Raw genomic sequence first — 16,901 nt, 5'->3', positions numbered from 1 at the left:
TCAGGCATTGACAACACCCGCACCACCAAGACTGCAGCCCTGCAGCGGCAGCGAACACTGCTCTTTCATCTGCCTCTATGGCTATTGTCGCTCCGGCGCAGTGGGATCGCCCTGCATGTCCAACAATCACTGTCTCGGACAACGCATCTGCGACCCAACAACGTATCTCTGTACGGCTCAACAAGGGTTGGCCGGGGCCTTATGTCAGAGCGACGCCGACTGCAAGTTCCTGTGCGTTTCTGGCGAGTGTTCTACTGGCCAGCTCGGTTCGCCCTGTCGCTGCAGCGACGATTGCGACAGCAGCAACGGCCTGGGCTGCGGTCAGGCTCGGACATGCATCTCGGTTTGAGTTACGGCAAATCTCGGCTTGGGGCTCGGAGCAATCTCGGCTCATGGGACAATAGTGTATATCGTCGGCTGGGAAACAAAGGTGCTTTCCGGCTGGAGCTGCAGCGATCGTCCAGAACTTGCTCCAATCAGCACGGAGCACCGCTGGGTCCTCGATGGACTGGGCATTTTTCATCCAAGATTGATCCGACCCTGCCCACAAATCCGTTGCGCCCACACAGTCAAGCGCTTACAGTCAATCGTCAAAATCACGGGTGTCCCGTTTTTTATTGGATTGACTGTAGTTGCAATACATTCATGCCCATCAACAGTTCATCGTTTCCATCCATGACAGGGTCCGGTTTAGCACGAAATGGAATGGTGCCTCATTTTTCCGTCTTTCACACCAGCCATTGCCTTCAGTGCAGCGATCTGTGGACCTCAGTGGGCAAGTCACGCAGTTGCGCCCAATCATGGTTGGCAATCGTGTGGCTTTGGTTGGTTTCAGGAACACAGTCTTGAACGCATATGGTCAATCTCCTGTGGCGAGGATCGGCTGTCACTGATATCTCAATGTGGGAGTGTGAGGGATGCACTCGACCCTCTGGACAGCTTTGTACAAAGTCTGGTTTCTTGACGTCAAGAGGGTCGGGTCGAGCGAGTCGTTCTGCTGCCAGGCACCGCGAGCGCACTTGGTCATTATAGACGATAGATGGGTGTGTATTCGGGACCAGAGAAAAGTGTCGCACCTGACTCAATCGCGGGATGATCCGGTTCGTTTCGGTGTGGTATTGTTCTCGTTGGTTCATGAAGCAGGGAAATGGCAAGCACCGTCCTCCCTTGGAGGGAATAAAGCAATCGATAGAGGAATCACAGAAACATAATGGCCGGGTCTGGCTAGGGCCGAGCGGATGGGATGGCCTGGATAATGGCCTCCTTCATCGACTGGTTGAAAGGCAGTTTGAACGGGACCTGGTGGCCTTGGTCGTGACTCAAGACGACGGGGCGCTCGTACATGTCGGCCAAAAGCTTTGACCTTGACAAGTATGGGTCCGCCAAGCCATGGACATGCACCGAGGGTGTGAGGATTTTGCCGGTCGGGAGGATGCCATTGGCAAACCATTCTTGTGGCGGATCGACTCCACAGAGCAACACAACCATGTTCCAGAGTTTTGGTAGATCGCCCTTCTCGGAGAGGGCCGTCATGTACGTGGCCAGAGCGGCTCCCTGTGAGAATCTGGAGAAGGTAAAAGACGGAAGAACAGCACCGACCATACGTCCGCCCCCCCCCGCCAAGGATGGTTTTGTTGCAGCAGTTGCATCAAGGGCCATATCAAGAGCCGACGTCGGAGGGTTTTTGGGTCCGTGTCAGGGGTCGGGGAGCGCAGACAGCGGGCGATGATAGATGGATGCACTTTGAGTCAGCAAGCGGTTCGATAGCGTCATCTCTCCACCCAATCAGCGGGACCAGGGGGGGGGATGCAATCGTTACGCTGCTCTTACCCGATGATTCCGTCGAGCGGAGCCAGGAGCGACGCCTTTTTGATGACCTCGTACACGGCCACTTGGGCATTCTCGCTTGGATCGGTCCAGGAGTAGAAGCCATGGGACGCAAAGTTCTCGATGATGAAGGGATCGTCGAAGGGCTCGGTTTGATTGGGTCCGTTGATGAAGTGAAACTCCATGTCATCTCGGCTGATGGACTTGAGGCTCCCGAGCTGGAAGTCCATAAAATCAGCCGAGGTGCCCCGGCCATGCAGACAGAGGAAACGGCGCTTGCGTCGCAAGGAACCCGGTGGAGCCGCGGGGGTGCGGCTTCGACGGCTGAGGCTGGATCGGCCGCTGGCCCGGGTGTAATACTCCAGGGGCTCCGAAGGAGACTCGGGCTGGCCGTCCGGGCGCTTCCAGAACGTGAATTTAGACATGTCGGGGGGGGGGGAAGAGGTGAGGGGCGAGGGGCATCGCTCCAAGAACGCCTTTCAGACAAGCCGCCGGTGAGTGTCACAGACCAACAAGCAAGGCGCTGGGCGCACAGGGGCCGGCGGCTGACGGATCGTGATGGATGGCGTGGATGCATTTGCGTGGTGGACGGGAGATGCTCCGATTGCGCTCTGCAGCGATCTTACTTTGAAACGAGGCATGTCACATACGGATGGCTTGAGTGGGTTGTGTGGGTTGTGTGAATCAGACGGCTACGATTGGCACCCGAACTCCATGATATCCGCTCGCCGAGGTCTTGCAGCGACTTTGCTCTTCGCTCTGTTGTGCCAGTTATGTCACCGTACTCTGACCTGCAGCGACTGCATCTGCAGCGGCTCGCTGGTTCCGTCGTGCCCACGCACTCCATGCATCTCTCTCACACAGGGGAATGATTTGACCCATTTGACCGGGCGTGAGATATGATCCGACAACGCTGGGCTTGTCCGAATGAGACGATGTGTCTCGCATTTTCTTCAACACGGTGTGCGAAAGCGAGACGTACCTGTTTGCGCTGTGACAGCATCGCCTGGATGGTCCATATCCAGCAGGCCGTTTCGAAGTCGTTGCCCTCTGTCCACAATCGCCCTGCACGAAGTGATCATGTTGGCGCCACATTGACACTACGATTCCGCACTACACGGCAGCTGGAACTGCAGCACTGCATCGTAGCAATGGATGGGTGGGTATTCATAACCCAGAAACAAGCGATAGCCCTGCTCAAAACGGGATGTCCCGTTCCCGTTCTTCTTATCCTTGTTGGGGAGATGTGATGCTGGCATCAGCTGCATCACCAGACTCATGTATTGAAACTCGGCCATCCAGGTCAGGGGATTTAGCTCAGTCAATAGGTGGGTCTTTATTAAAGACTTTGCCTTAGCGTCCCTTTTGGGCTCTGGCACTGGGTGTTGGCTTTGCCAACCGGGACATTTGGGTCGTCGGTGTACAGCTCTCTATCCCATGGGGCCTGTTTGCGGAGGGACGGCGATGTCAAGTTTTGCCGAACTCATCCATTCAGTGACAGTTTGGGACTCCAGCTCCGGCTTCCCTGTCCAAGTGTCTGCTCATGCGTCTGGGAGGGTTTCTTTCTCAGGTACTTGTTTGCTGCGATTGGTCAGCCCGAGGGGCCGCTGTCCACGACAGACATTTGGTTGCGATGTCATCCAGCACCGCCACGACATCCAGCCAGATCGCTGGTCTGTTGTTCAGTACTCGGCTGCGCTTGGCACGCCATCTTCTCTGTTTTTCAGGATCGGTGGTGAGTGGTCTTGTTGGCACTCGAGCCAACTTGGGGAGTGCGTCGATTGCAAGGTCGATGTAGGTGATGCCTTCGGGGATCGATGTGGGGTGAACATATTTCTCGAGTCGGTCCTTGGCTCGGACACATTCTGCTGCATGTTTTCTGTTGACATACACCTTGGGGCCGTTGGGTCCGGTCTTTTTGCACTCCTTGTCGGGTTTAGGTGGGAAACACCCGACTCGCCACAGGAGCATTCTCCTTGCTTGGGCAACTGTTGCTACTGGCATCCGCGCTGTCAGGATGGGGTCGCCTTCCCACTTGTAGGTGCCTGCGATCGACATTACTTTCTCGGGCTTCCGCTCTTTTTCAAAACTGTGAACGATCACCGCCTTCTTGATGGGTGTGCCGGTGCCAGTTCCAGATTCAAACAGGTCCAGTCTTGTTCTGTCTGGGGAGTCTCGGTGCTGTCTCTCGAGCTCCTTCCATGCGGCGCTTCCGGTCAGCTTGGAGAGTATCTTCTTGTTTGGGTTTCTTGGGGGCAACTCGGTGATGTACTTGAGCACGTGGGATCCAAGATATCCTGGGTCGTCTTTCCTGTCGAACCACCGTCCGAAGCACTTGATCATCAGTATCTGTTTTCTGGTCGCCATGGTGTAGATTCCTGTGGCTGTCATGACAGCCGGACCAGACGCGTTCTGGCGTATGTTGAGTGCCGATCGCAGTGTGTCCAGCATGCACCCCTGTAGAGTGTTCATTATCGGGCCCTTCATGTTGACGATGGCAAGGCCGTACTCCAGACGGGGCCGGATGAAAGCCTTGTAGATTTTGACGATCAGTCCAGGGTAGACTGACTTGCTGAAGATGCCGTGTTCCTTGAACTCTTTGGTTCGGAACTGGGCTTTGTGCTTTAGTTGAGTGACGTGGGCCTCTGCGTCGATGCCATCAGGGCCGAACTGCACCCCGAGGTACTTGTAGGTGCTGGTGACGAAGCTAAGAGGTGTTCCCTTGAGTGTGATTGGGGTCGGGTTTGCTTCCGCGGTAAGCACTTCGCATTTGGTCGGAGAGAAAGCGTAATTGTTTTCGTCTGCGTGTGCTTCGGAGATGTCAACAAGTCTTTGGAGGTCTTCTTGGTTTTTTGCTACCAACGCCATGTCGTCCGCGTACATGACATTGTTGATGATGAGGTTCCCTATTCTGGGTGATGTGACTGCTCGGAGGTTCTGTGCGAGGTCATCCATGAAGAGGCTGTAGAGGGTGGGTGAAAGAACCGACCCTTGCAGCAGCCCGATCTCCAGCCAGTACGGCCGGGATTTGGTGCCGCTCACGAGAACAGCGGTGGTCACGTTGTCGAAGAGCGCGCGTAGGATGCGGATGGTATGCGGGGGGATGTCTCGTTGCTCGAGTTTGTGCCAGAGCCGATCCCGGTCAACTGAGTCGTACGCGGCTTTGATGTCCATGAACGCGATCCACGGGGTGTGGCCGTCGTTCTGTAGGAACTTGACGATTGAATCGAGTGCGAATACCTGGTCCAGGGTTCCCCTGTTGCTGCGGAAGCCTCCTTGGGAGATGTCGATGGGGCCCATCTCCTGGAGGAGTCGGCTATGTAAGATCCTTTCGAATACCTTTCGGACAACTTGTAGCAGAGAGATCGGGCGATAGTTCTTGATGTCCTCTTCTTCGCCCTTCTTCTTCCAGATGGGGTGGTTGATGGCGACATTCCATTCTTGAGGGACGATGCCGGTCCACATGCACCAGTTGAAGAGCTGACGCAGCCAATCCGAGACTTGGTCGGTTACTGGGTGTAGGAGCTCGGCACTGATCCCGTCGGACCCAGGGGCCTTGTGTTTCCCCATGCGTCGGATGGCTGTTTTTACTTCTTCTGCTGTGATTTCGCGGCCCAAGAGGCGACTGAATAGTATTTCCTGAGGACGCGGTGTATCGTTGGCTTCTTGAACACCGAGACGACTTGAGATGTTCCCAAAGTGGGCCCGGTACTGGTCCATGCTGTCTTGGTCGTTCGGAAGAATCGACCGGTTGAAGAAGCCGCTTTTGACCTTGTCTCGCTTGCTGATTTCCTTGAGGAGCTCAGAGTCCGATTTGGTGGAGAGAGACTGGGCCCAGGTGTTGTAGAAGGCGCGTTTCTGTCGTCGTATGAGGTCCTTGAGTTTGTTGTTCATGTTTTCGTAGTCGGCCATGGCCTGCAGTTGGATTCTCGAGCCTTGTGGCGACTGGTTCACGATTCGATAAGCCGTGTTTCGTCGTTTCTTGATGTCAGCCATTTCCGGTGTCCAAAAGCCGTTGCGGGGAGCCGGGCCATCCTTCTTTCGCTTCCCAATGACGATTTGTGCCACCGCTGTGACGTGGTTCTTGATGATATTCCACCCAGATTCAACGAGGGCTTCGGCGTCTTCGCGTGCCATGGGTCCATCCTCTTGTGGTAGCCGGGTTCCCAGCTGTGTGATCTGCTCTACGACTACTGGGTGGTGGACTCTAAAGGCTTCCGTGTATTGCTGGAGGGTTTCGGGATCTTCGAGCTTGTTGGTTCGCCACACGAGGATTGGTGGGCGGGCAGGCTCTCTGGCGGCGTTCCATTCAAGTTCCATCGACACCATGCGGTGGTCTGAGTTACAGGTGTCGTTGGAGTGGACCGTCACCGTCTTGGCGTTGTGTCTCAGTGCCGTCGAGACAAAGAAGAGGTCCAGTACTGAGTGTTGTGGTTTCTTCCCGTTGACGACGTGGGTCCAGTGTTGCCCCGTGGGGTTGGTCGAATCCACGAATTCCAGGAAGCCGCCCGCTACAGCTGTCCGCAGTGGTTGCAAACGGTTGGCGGTTTCATGGGTGTCTCTGCTTGTCTGGCCCATGCGGGTGTTGAAGTCGCCCATGATCACAGATGGGATAGGATTGTTCATTTCTGTGGTGTTGGTCTTGATGGCCGACAGGGCTTCTCGGAACTTTTGCAGGGCTGCCGCATTGGCTGACAGAGCAGGCTTGAGGTAGAAAGATCCAAAGACGATGCCTCGGAACTTGAACCAGATGCTCGTGTGATGAGGTCCAACGCGGAAGTTGCTAAAGTCTTCGAGGTTGGTGGTTTTCGGGTTCCGAATGAGGGCGATTCCTCCGGTGCCTCTTGCGAGGCCGTCGACAGAGACATATGGCTCTCGGGTTTCGAAAACTATGAGGTTCTTGTAAGGTCCGATGGATTGCTGTGGTTTGAGCCACGTTTCTTGGACTGTTATAAAGTCGAGGTCTTTTGCTTTTACCATTTCGATAACCTCGTGTATAGAGGTTTCAAGTCCGCAGACATTCAGGGTCGCGAACCTAATAGTGGGCGTAGGTTGGGGCTGCATCATTTGCGGGGAGGAGTGGTTCCTTCGCGTCCGCCTTTTTCTTGGCGGCCTGGTTTGTTGCGAGCCAGTTCCTTCGCCTTAGCAGTGATCTGCTCGGCGACGGCTGGGTCGTTCATCTTCCGTTGGTACAAGGTCGCCGTGAGGAGGTCATTGGATTCCGCACATATCCTGGCAGCGCGTTCAATGAAGCTCTTGATTTGGAGCTTCTTGGACTCCTTCTCGGCCTCGGTGATCTTCGACACGTCCATGTGTGCGACTTCAGTGAATTTCATGTCCGTAATGTGCTTCAAGAATTCTTCTCTCGAGCTCTTGTCTCTGAGAACAAACTCACAGACGCTGTTGTTGACAAAGCTGATATTGAGAATCTGGTTGGTGGCAAAGCCCTTCTCCTTGAAAGCTTGTCTGATCGTGCGGTAGCTACCCCGAGGGATACCCTTTACGTAAACCCAAGCGGCGTTGTCCATCCTATCCTTTAAGGGTCCTTCCTCGACAGGGACCGAGGATCTGATCATCCTGAATGGCGTGGCAGTCTTGGGCACCAGCCACTTGCCGTCGGTGGGGTCACGGCCGCGGAGGATGGCGCCGATGGCCTCGTTCTTCTTGCCGGCATCGGCCTCCTGGTGGACTTTTTCGAGGGCCGCCAGCTTGCGCGCGTCGATTGTCTTGTTGTCGGGCTGCTTCTTGGCACCCCGCTGGGCGGCTGCTGCGTAGGATGTCGGAGCTGGGCGTTCCGAGATGGCCCGGGACGCATGCTCCAGCTCGGAGGCGAGCGTCTGCATGCACTCGGTGGCGCTCTGGGTCAGGGCCTTGATTCTAGCAGCTTCCTCGGGCTTGCTGAGGTCCAGCTTGGCGAGTTCTTCGTTAATCTTCTGAGCTTTCTTGAGAAGCTCACTCTGGATGTGCTGAAGCTGCTGTTGGGGACTCTGCTTCTTGCGCATGTCGGTGGCGCAGACGCGCTTCCCGACAGCCCTGGCATCGGCGAGGGAGGCCCGTTGTTCGAAAAGCTTCCATCCGACTTCGTCATGGCGGGTCATCAGGCCCCAGAATACGAGGATGGAAAAATGCTTCCCGCATTCTTCCACCTTGGTGGCGGCGTCCGGGCTCATCAGCATGTTCTTGCAGACGACCGAGTGCTGGGCGTCGTCGATACGCCAGGCGGGGGGCTTGCTCCCTCTGCAACGGGAGCATTGAACTTGGTCTGCCTTCAGAGCGAAGACAAACCTAAAGCGGCGGTAGGTGATGTCTTTGAAATCGACCGGGATGAAGTCCTGGTCGGTGAGAGTGTTGTTCTTGGCCTTCTCGAGGATCGAGAGGGCCCACTTCTTTTCTTCAACCACGTCGGGCGGGTTGGGAAAGATTGCCGAATCTGCATAGAGCTCTTCGATAATTTCTTCGACGGTCTTCTTGCGACCGACGTGCAGCTGGATGGGCTCACCATCCCTGCGGTGCTTTTTGGTGGGTGCTGATTCGGTGGCCTCGGTGATATTGGCGCTACTGACCTGATGGCCGTTGCTTCCTAGGCTGCGATTTTCGTCCGGTTGGCCTGGTTCTTGGGCAGCAGGGCTGCCCGAGGTGTCTATGGCCATCTCGTTGATGGCCGTTTGGGTCGGGGGCATGTGGAGGGGGTCGTTGGTTGAGAGTGTTGAGCGGTTTGTTGATAAAAGAGCGACGGAGAGCCTGTGCCTGTGGATCCAAAAGTTGAGATCAAGGTCAAGCTCGGGGATTTAGCTCAGTGGTAGAGCGTCTGCTTCGCATGCAGAAGGCCGTGGGTTCAATCCCCGCAGTCTCCAGGCGCACAGCGCAATCGTGTTTGGTTCCATAGTGTAGCGGTTAGCACTCAGGATTCTGACTCCTGCAACCCGAGTTCAAATCTCGGTGGGACCTCTTTCTTTTTGGAGTTGCTCGCCTCGCTTCCATTATCGAGCTGCACGCTGCCGTTGCTGTTGCTGTTGCTCATTTGTTGGTCCTGCGTCTTTGGCAAGCTTTGTGCGGCGCCCTGATCCAGCTTCTATCCGTCTGTTATTGCCGTTTGCCGTCGCCATCACCCGCGCGGCCATTGGGGCGATTGGAGCAATCGGCCTCGTCCAAGCAGCACTCCAGCCAGCCAGCACTCAGCCGGCACTCCAAGCAGATCGCCGCCTCGCCCTGCTGGATGCACGCCGTGCCACCCCCGCAATCCCACCGCACACGGACCAACCCGAAACTCCCGCTGCAAAAAACGATTGGCCAGAGATAGCCGCCCTCGACAGGCCACCCGATGCAGACCCGCATGCCGCCTGGCTGCCTCTCGCGAGACGTTGCCGGTCGCCAGAGGTGGTGCCTGCACACTCGCACCTTGTTTGTCGGTCGCTGCGGCCGCCGATGGAGCCACGGGCAGGACGCTTGGCGTGCGATCGTATGAGCCTTCGTTGGCCAATCGTCTCGTTGCCTCGCCCCTGCAGATCACGTGCCGACATCCATAAAAGCGCCCCTCGCCTCCGCAAGCGCCCTGACCATCATCGTCCTGGATCAACCCCCGTCCCCCAGCGCATCGCATCTGATATACCATGTCCCAGCCGCGAGGTATGCAGGCCCTGCGCCGCTGTTTTTGTCGCCTCTCTCTCCAGTGCTGGCTCGCCGTCGCCGCTGGATTCTGCTGACGACCGTGTGCGCACTCCGTAACTCTGTCTCGGTCTCTTCGTCCCGATCGTCGTCATTGTTCCGGCCGCTGCGCCTGACTCGTAGAGGCCTTCATCGTTTCTGCCGTTCGAACTCCCATCGGCGGCTTCGGCGGATCCTTGGCATCTTTCAATGCCACTCAGCTGGGTTCGATCGCCATCAAGGGTTTGTGTTTTCTGGCTCCGACTTCTTCGCCGATATCACAGTCTGTCTTCGTCAAATGCCAAACTCCAAGCTCCCCCTCCTGACATTCTTCACATCGGTCCCAACAGCTGCCCTTGCCCGATCTAACGTTCCCGCTGACAAAGTCGATGAGGTGTTCTTCGGAAACGTCCTCTCTGCCAATATCGGTACGTGCCTCAAAAGTTCGGCTTGCGGAAGAATTGGCCTTCGTCCTTGATCCCCGCTGCAAACCCATCTCAGATACACGATTGCCCTGTGCAAGCACCATGAAACTATAAGGCTCTCTTTTCATGTCATGTAATACCACACACCGGTATGTTGTGCTGTATCTCACCACCCGCTTTTGATCTTATTAGGCCAGAACCCTGCTCGCCAGGCCGCCCTTGGTGCCGGTCTCCCCAACTCGGTTCCGTGCACCACCCTCAACAAAGTTTGTGCCTCGGGTGCGAAAGCCATCATTTTCGCTGCCCAGAGCATTCTTCTCGGCAACGCCGACGTAAGTGGTCCTTGACTGCAGCCTCTCGCGCTTCATTTTTCCAGCAGGCTGTTCGGTGCTGTTTGTCAGTGCCATGTCCTACGGCCGCTGTTTGCGACATAAGGTCTGCATGATCGGACAAGAGACCCTCCTGCTCCTCCGAATCTAATTGTCGGGTTGTTGCATTTGTCGCTACAGGTGATCGTTGCCGGCGGTATGGAGAGCATGAGCAACACTCCGTACTATCTTCCTCAGCAGCGCTGGGGCTCCAAGTACGGCAATCAGGAAATCGTCGACGGTATCCAAAAGGATGGCCTCTATGACGTCTATAACAAGTTCCTGATGGGCAACGCCGCCGAGATTCTGGCCAAGGAGCACAACTTTACCCGTGAGCAGCAGGTGCGTCGCGGCGACCGGCTTTGGATTTTGACATATCCGGGCCTGTGGTGAATTTGCCAAAGCCTAGCCGACAGACATCTGCTTGAACCGGCGACCAGTATACTCTGTGGTGGTTCGTCCATACTCGTCTGGATCGTCCAGGGCCGCACTTCCACTGACTATGTGCTTCACGCTATTGCATCACTATGTATCCCTATTTGTCCCCCCCCCACGCCGATTGTCTACAAATTCATCCGCGCTGATTCCCAGGATGACTATGCCATCTCATCCTATGAGAGAGCCCAGGCTGCCACCAAGGGCGGTTTGTTCACCGAGGAAATTGTTCCCGTTGAGATTCCCGGTGCCCGTGGCAAGCCCGGCAAGACTGTGGTTGCTGACGACGAAGTCTTCAACGTAAGTTGCGAGCAATTGTGGGTCTCATTGGATGGTGAATCCGCTGTGACTGGAGCGCGCCGATTGCCTCGCCATGGCTTTAGGGTGGCACCGGTCTGCCCCTCCTTGACCTATCCATAATGACGCCCCGCCCAAATTCCGCATATTGCTCCAGTTGAACCCCGAGAAACTCAGAGCTGTCAAGCCGGCCTTCGTTACCGACGGTTCCGGCACGGTCACTGCTCCCAACAGCAGCACCCTCTCCGACGGCGCTGCCGCCTTGATTATCGCTTCGGGCGAGGCTGTCCAGTCTCTCGGTCTCAAGCCCCTTGCCAAGATCCTTGGTTGGGGTGACGCCGCTCGAGAGCCCGAGTACTTCACCATAGCTCCCTCGCTCGCTGTTCCAAAGGCCCTGAAGCATGCTGGTGTCTCGGCATCCGATGTCGATTTTTACGAGTTCAACGAGGCCTTCTCAGTCGTCGCTCTGGCCAACGCTAAAATTCTGGGCCTGAGCGCCGAAAACATCAACGTCAATGGCGGTGCTGTTGCCATTGGACATCCTCTTGGCTGCAGCGGTGCGCGAATTGTCGTTACCCTGAACAGCGTGCTCAAGCAGAAGGGTGGCAAGATTGGCGTTGCTGCTATCTGCAACGGCGGCGGCGGTGCCAGCGCCATTGTTATTCAGTCACTCTAAAGATACAGCGTACCCATTGTGAACGGGATACCCTGTTTTGAGTCAGGGCTGCCGTTGTTTTCTGGTCCTGAATATACAGACACCGCTACCATGACCAAACGGTGTGCTCAGGATGCCTGGAAGCAAAGCGACTCGAGAAGGCCCAAGGTATCCCACAATATCATGGTCCACGACAGCGCTTCAAGTGGATGTATTCGATGCACTATACCGCCGTCATTACCAGATTATTCCGGAATCCGCTTGGTACCGGAGTGACATCGCAAGTAAGATCCTTGTTCAAATGCTACTTGAATGGCATGGCCTTTTTCAAGGCCAAGGATAAACGCCGCCATCCCTTTTTCACGGCTGATGCGGCGCTCTTTGGGTCGTGGTTCGGTTCGGCATTCTCTTTGCAGAGCTCAAATCTGCTTCCAATCGCATACGGAGGCAACGAGCCAGAAGCAATATGGCCAGCACTGCCTGGGAAGATAATCATGTAGTTCACAGCAGCCACGGAGAGGTGGTTCTGGCTCGATTCCTCAATACGCTCGACCGAAAGTGGCTGTAGCACATATAGAGTGTAAGCGAATGTACCGAAGCATTGCCTGTGCGCCCTCGTCCAATAACATTCGTCACATGCCTTTGGAAGAGCGGGGGAACAACTTACCCATTCGAGAGGCTCCTCCGCGCAGGTTTTTGATATGCCACTAGCAGCGAGTCCTGCGTACCTGTGACCCCCCGATTTGCCATCGGCATCACCCTTGCCGGACTCGAGTTTAGAGGGACTGCGTTGGTCGGGCTTTGTCTTGGTTGACTCTGCCCTATGGCTATGGCCCTTTCCAGAGAATCCCAAGGGCTCGTTTGGTTCCGTTGTTACCCCTTGATCGGATGCATTCCTCATACTTGGGTATTCGCCACCGTCCGACCTGCCGCAATTTCCATGTCGAAGTGAGGCAAGCGTGATCATGGACGTTTCTGCGAGTGCAGTTGCTTCCATGGCGGGTGATGCGCCCGAAGCTGCGGAGTAGTGAATTCGGGAAGCCCTTCCAGTCCTGTACTCTTCTTCGATTTGGTGCAACATCTCTGCCGAGAGTCCCATTTCGACTTTCCATAACGTGGGTGGCAGTGGCGGAGGAGGAATAAAGCGTCCTGCAGCAACTTGGCGATAGTATGCAACTCGATCACGCGCGCGGTTGAGGAAATATGTGATTGCTAGCGATGTGAGCAAACTGCCAAGAAAGATGGCGACAAATGTAATAATGTCTAAAGCACCCGCGCCGCCCGATGAAAATATGTTTGGGTTGTTGGTGGATACGGGTTGCTGCGATACCGTAAAGTCAAAGAGGATCGGGCTAGTGGAGTCTTGGTTGGTAAGTCGAAAGATATATGGGCCGCTGTACTTGAAAATCGATGAATCTGAGATATAAATTTGGTTGGAAGTGCCTTGGAGCGGTGCAAACACCGCATTATGAAGTGAGATGAAATCGATCGCGAGCACCGCATCGCTGGGTGAAAGAATGTTTGCTGTGAAGTAGAGATCTGCAAATCCGGGTTCCGGAACACAGATCCATAAGAATTCTTTTTGAATCGGCATGCCAGCACGCTCCATAAATGCATTTTCATTACACAAGCGATTGCTTTCAATGTTCATGCTCACGAAGGGTGAGTCAGATCACGAATACTATGATTCGGTTGTGGGGCTATCATAGATAGCTGCCGTAAGGTTTCTGTTCCGATATCACTGACAACAACAGGACAAGAAACTCACCAGCAGAGGGCAAATCGATATAAATGTAAAACACTTGCGATGCGCCGGGTCCAATCGTGATGTTTGGATTGCTTCCAAGCTGGAGGGGATACGCTGACAAGGAAAATCGGAGTTGGGATACGGTCAATACCTTGTTGCTACAATGATTCTCTCGAAGCGCAAGCAACGAGGCACTTACTTGTGGGGCAGCTGCTGGGATTGTAAATGGCGTTTGTAGCCTCTGGGAGCGGCATGAACTCGGAGCTGAACGAAAGCCCGGATGCCTTTTGGTAGGAGAAAACGCACTCGGTGTCTGTCCATGCACAGTAGGCTTTTGAAGTGCAATCGCTGCACCCATAGAATCCCGTTGTACACCAATCGACACCTTATCAGTTGCATCGATTGTGGAACATGTTCAGTGTCGAATAGTATGTGTAGGATAGGCCATATATGAATCAACATGCTCCTGATATCCATATGGTCTCAAGTCATTTTCTTGCTGGTACATACTTCTCAGGGCCTGCCGCACGCTTGAATCGACCGAGCTCACGTTTAGTGGAATGAATTGTATGTCGTTGAGGGCGATTCCTGACCATCCGCCGACTACGACAAGGGTATCATTGCGAACGACAGCTGCATGGCCTGTGCGACTCAAGGCAGAGATGCTCGGAACCGATATGCTGCTCCAAGTATCGGTTACTTTGCGAGAAAAATTCAGGCGAAGGGGATGTGAAAGTCAGTAATTGCAACAAAAGCCAAGCGTCCGAGATACGAATTGCTCATCACCAGCCAGCACGATATTATGCCTTTGTTTATATTATAATCTTACCAAGGTCCTGGATCTGCACAGCCCCAAAGAGGCATTTGTTGACTTGCTCATTTAAACCATAAATGTCCAATTGAAGTCCACCCCAAACCACAGCATAGTCGAGGCTTGCGTATGTGGCCGTCAGCCCCATTTTGGACGACAGAAAATTTTGCGATGCATTCCAGTGATGCCAATAGCCAGAGTCGAGGTCATATATGAGCTCTAAATTGGCGTCTCCAGAGTCGGATCGGATGCCTCCGTACACACGGATCGTATTGGTTGTCGCATGATATAGAGCGGCTCCGGAAAATACACCAAAGTCGTTGCTAAGCCCAGCGACCCATTGGAAGCTCCCTGTGAAATATTCGGGTATGTCAGATCCGTGAAACAGGGTCAAATGGGCTTGGCTTCCTTACCGAGGTCATAGTACCACATTGTTCTGTCGATTGCGCCATAGGGTGTCACTCCACCGAAGGAATATATACGTGCAGCCTGGGTTCCTTGACTTGGAACAAACACCGTCATTGGCTGTTGAATACTTGGGCGGGAAAAACTGTTCCCGTATGGTAAAAGTGACCATACACGGGTTGCTATTGTACAAATCAGCTGACTGTTATCCTGACTGTGATCTGTCGCCGATTGAACAAAACTTCCCGCACACAGAGCTGTCAGCAGTTGGGTGACAACGGTCATACCTAGGCTGTATGCCCAAATCTCGAAGGGCTGCGTTGCGCTACCAAATATCAAAATGTTCCCATTGTACACCGCTGAGCTGTGACCGTATCTGTTGTATGGAACACAGGTGGATCAGTTGAAAGAATGGCCGCGATATTCCAAATATGAGCATCATCTCAAATATAATAAAAGTAACAGTTCTTTCGATTGGCGTGGCTTGCAATAAAGTAAAATTATTCATTTGATGAACATGGGACTTCACCTTCCTGATGGTCGCGTGGCACCGACCGACATCAAAGTAGTCCAATTTTGCGAAGCTGTCGAATAATAAAACGTGTCAGCGCCTTTCAAGTCTTGTTCAAATACGAGGTTCCAATGTAGACGAAAAGAGTGAACCTTCGACGTACCAAAGTTGTAAACAAACAAGTCGTTGTATAGCACGTCCGTTGGTGAATTTGAATGCCCTCCGAATATATACATCGACTGGATAAAAGATTGAGCCGTTTTAGAAACATACGGCGGTTCGCTCAGACGAACTGTAACGACGCAAATGTTTGCCATGTTCTGGTACAGTACATCGCTGCTGGTATCGTATGTAGCCGAGAGCTGGGTTCTTGGGGTAAAAGGGCGATACCCGGCGGTAGCTGATTCCGATTGTAACGATGAGAATCAATTAAAAATCAATGAATTATCAATTTCTGCAAAATCCTGGCACTAGCTGTTCACATATGATACTGCTCCGAACCTATCCGCAAACAAACCTGATTCACATAAAGCTCCAGCGCGACAAGTGCTGCAGACACAGCCTCCAGACACACAATGGCCACTGACGCAGTCAGTATCCGCCTGACATGTGTTGGCTTGGTCTGCAACGATGGAGAATAGCGTTAGCGGCCTCCCGTAACGCTTAGATTAATCATTTGAGTTTGCTCCAAGGAATATTCGGATGGGTATTATATCAGTAGCTGCAAAGTCTTTGATATTGAACTGAGCCAGTTGACTCTTCAAGGGCAACCAGCGATGATGTCGAGACTCAAATCAAAATGCACTGAATCTCCACACATCGATGGAGTCTCAAAAATACAAGTGGCAGAAATATAAAAGGCAGCGCCTATGTGGCCACTGATATAACGACTCACCTAGAATCGTTATTATAGCTTCAAAGCCCATGGCGTTTATAGAGGAATCTGAAGTGAAGATCACACTCAAGCTTGAGGCGCTGCTGGAGAACGTGGTCTGGAGGCCCTGAGTGAGATCTCGATTGCCGCAGAGATTCGCAAAGAAGCCATTGGAGTCTTCGATGGTCACATAGTCCCATCTGGAAATGTGATGTATGAATAATCCAAGCACCGTCACAAGGGGATGCAATAACATGATGGACGTGTCTCCAGAGTCTCATTCAAACTCACCCGCATTCTGTTTCAAAATAGGTAAAGTCAAGCTGCAGATGGAAAATTTATGAGTGGGATGATCTCAGTTGCGATCATATCGAGTCTCTCGAGCTTGCTAATTCACCAGTAAGGCATACGCTACCCGAATTAAGGAGCCAGGGGAGACCACGATGTCCCATTCACAGTAGAGATTGGGCGGATAGTTGGATGGCTTCGTATTGGTCGATATCACAACTTGGGTACCGATGGGAAGTTGCCCGAGGTTATATGGTCCTCCGCAGGTACCGCTGGTGGGATATCTGGCCATGCCCGACGAGCCGTTGTAGTTCATCGCCTGTGCTCCAAGGCAATATGTGTAAAAGGCGACCCATATCCAGCAGTAGAGCTTCATTGAAAACGGTCTGGACAGGAGAGCTTTTTGGGCTAAGGATGGTGAAGAAGAAGAGCTGCACGGCAGAAGCGCTCTCTGCGAGTGGTGTTGGTTGGGGGGATGTGCCCTTCGGGATGATGTCACAACGGCGGACGTGACGACACGTCTTGATTGGCGCCCAACCAACAGCCGAGCTGACGCATGAGGGCAAGGGCTGGGCTAGGGTTATCAGTGGCGTCCAACAGCCCTGCTTCCCTCG

At 53.9% G+C, this 16,901-nt stretch overlaps 3 protein-coding genes and 2 non-coding genes across 5 annotated transcripts; 3 read left to right on the top strand and 2 right to left on the bottom strand.

Annotated features, from left to right (window-relative positions):
• Positions 1-1,133: 1,133 nt before the first annotated feature.
• BJ171DRAFT_180784 (serine hydrolase-domain-containing protein) lies at positions 1,134-2,272 on the bottom strand. Its single transcript, XM_053106064.1, has 2 exons — positions 1,831-2,272; positions 1,134-1,564 (listed from the first exon to the last, which is right to left on the bottom strand). The coding sequence occupies exons 1-2, from the start codon at positions 2,250-2,252 to the stop codon at positions 1,225-1,227; spliced, it is 762 nt and encodes a 253-aa protein (XP_052964541.1). The 5' UTR covers positions 2,253-2,272; the 3' UTR covers positions 1,134-1,224.
• A 6,337-nt stretch (positions 2,273-8,609) lies between these two features.
• On the top strand, positions 8,610-8,681 carry BJ171DRAFT_t210. Its single transcript has one exon. It is a non-coding gene; the product is annotated as a tRNA-Ala (tRNA).
• A 22-nt stretch (positions 8,682-8,703) lies between these two features.
• BJ171DRAFT_t211 lies at positions 8,704-8,775 on the top strand. The gene has a single exon. It is a non-coding gene; the product is annotated as a tRNA-Gln (tRNA).
• A 460-nt stretch (positions 8,776-9,235) lies between these two features.
• On the top strand, positions 9,236-11,773 carry BJ171DRAFT_180725 (Thiolase, N-terminal domain-containing protein). Its single transcript, XM_053106063.1, has 7 exons — positions 9,236-9,453; positions 9,616-9,714; positions 9,822-9,899; positions 10,089-10,228; positions 10,406-10,606; positions 10,856-10,999; positions 11,154-11,773. The coding sequence occupies exons 1-7, from the start codon at positions 9,438-9,440 to the stop codon at positions 11,670-11,672; spliced, it is 1,197 nt and encodes a 398-aa protein (XP_052964540.1). The 5' UTR covers positions 9,236-9,437; the 3' UTR covers positions 11,673-11,773.
• A 182-nt stretch (positions 11,774-11,955) lies between these two features.
• BJ171DRAFT_600919 (uncharacterized protein) lies at positions 11,956-16,663 on the bottom strand (the record flags this gene model as incomplete). The annotated part of the gene is made up of 14 exons (XM_053115048.1): positions 11,956-12,213; positions 12,319-12,379; positions 12,710-13,190; positions 13,420-13,512; positions 13,598-13,711; positions 13,909-14,001; positions 14,228-14,560; positions 14,902-14,990; positions 15,144-15,198; positions 15,289-15,525; positions 15,733-15,747; positions 16,021-16,199; positions 16,291-16,322; positions 16,415-16,663. 14 exons carry the CDS (start codon positions 16,661-16,663, stop codon positions 11,956-11,958), a joined length of 2,289 nt encoding a protein of 762 aa, XP_052964539.1.
• Positions 16,664-16,901: the final 238 nt, after the last annotated feature.

Source organism: Polychytrium aggregatum (genome assembly GCF_025602895.1).
Source record: "Polychytrium aggregatum strain JEL109 chromosome Unknown BJ171scaffold_31, whole genome shotgun sequence".
Taxonomy (NCBI): Eukaryota; Fungi; Chytridiomycota; class Chytridiomycetes; order Polychytriales; genus Polychytrium; species Polychytrium aggregatum.
Note: the sequence above shows the minus strand (reverse complement) of the source record. Positions and strands in the feature narration are given on the sequence as shown.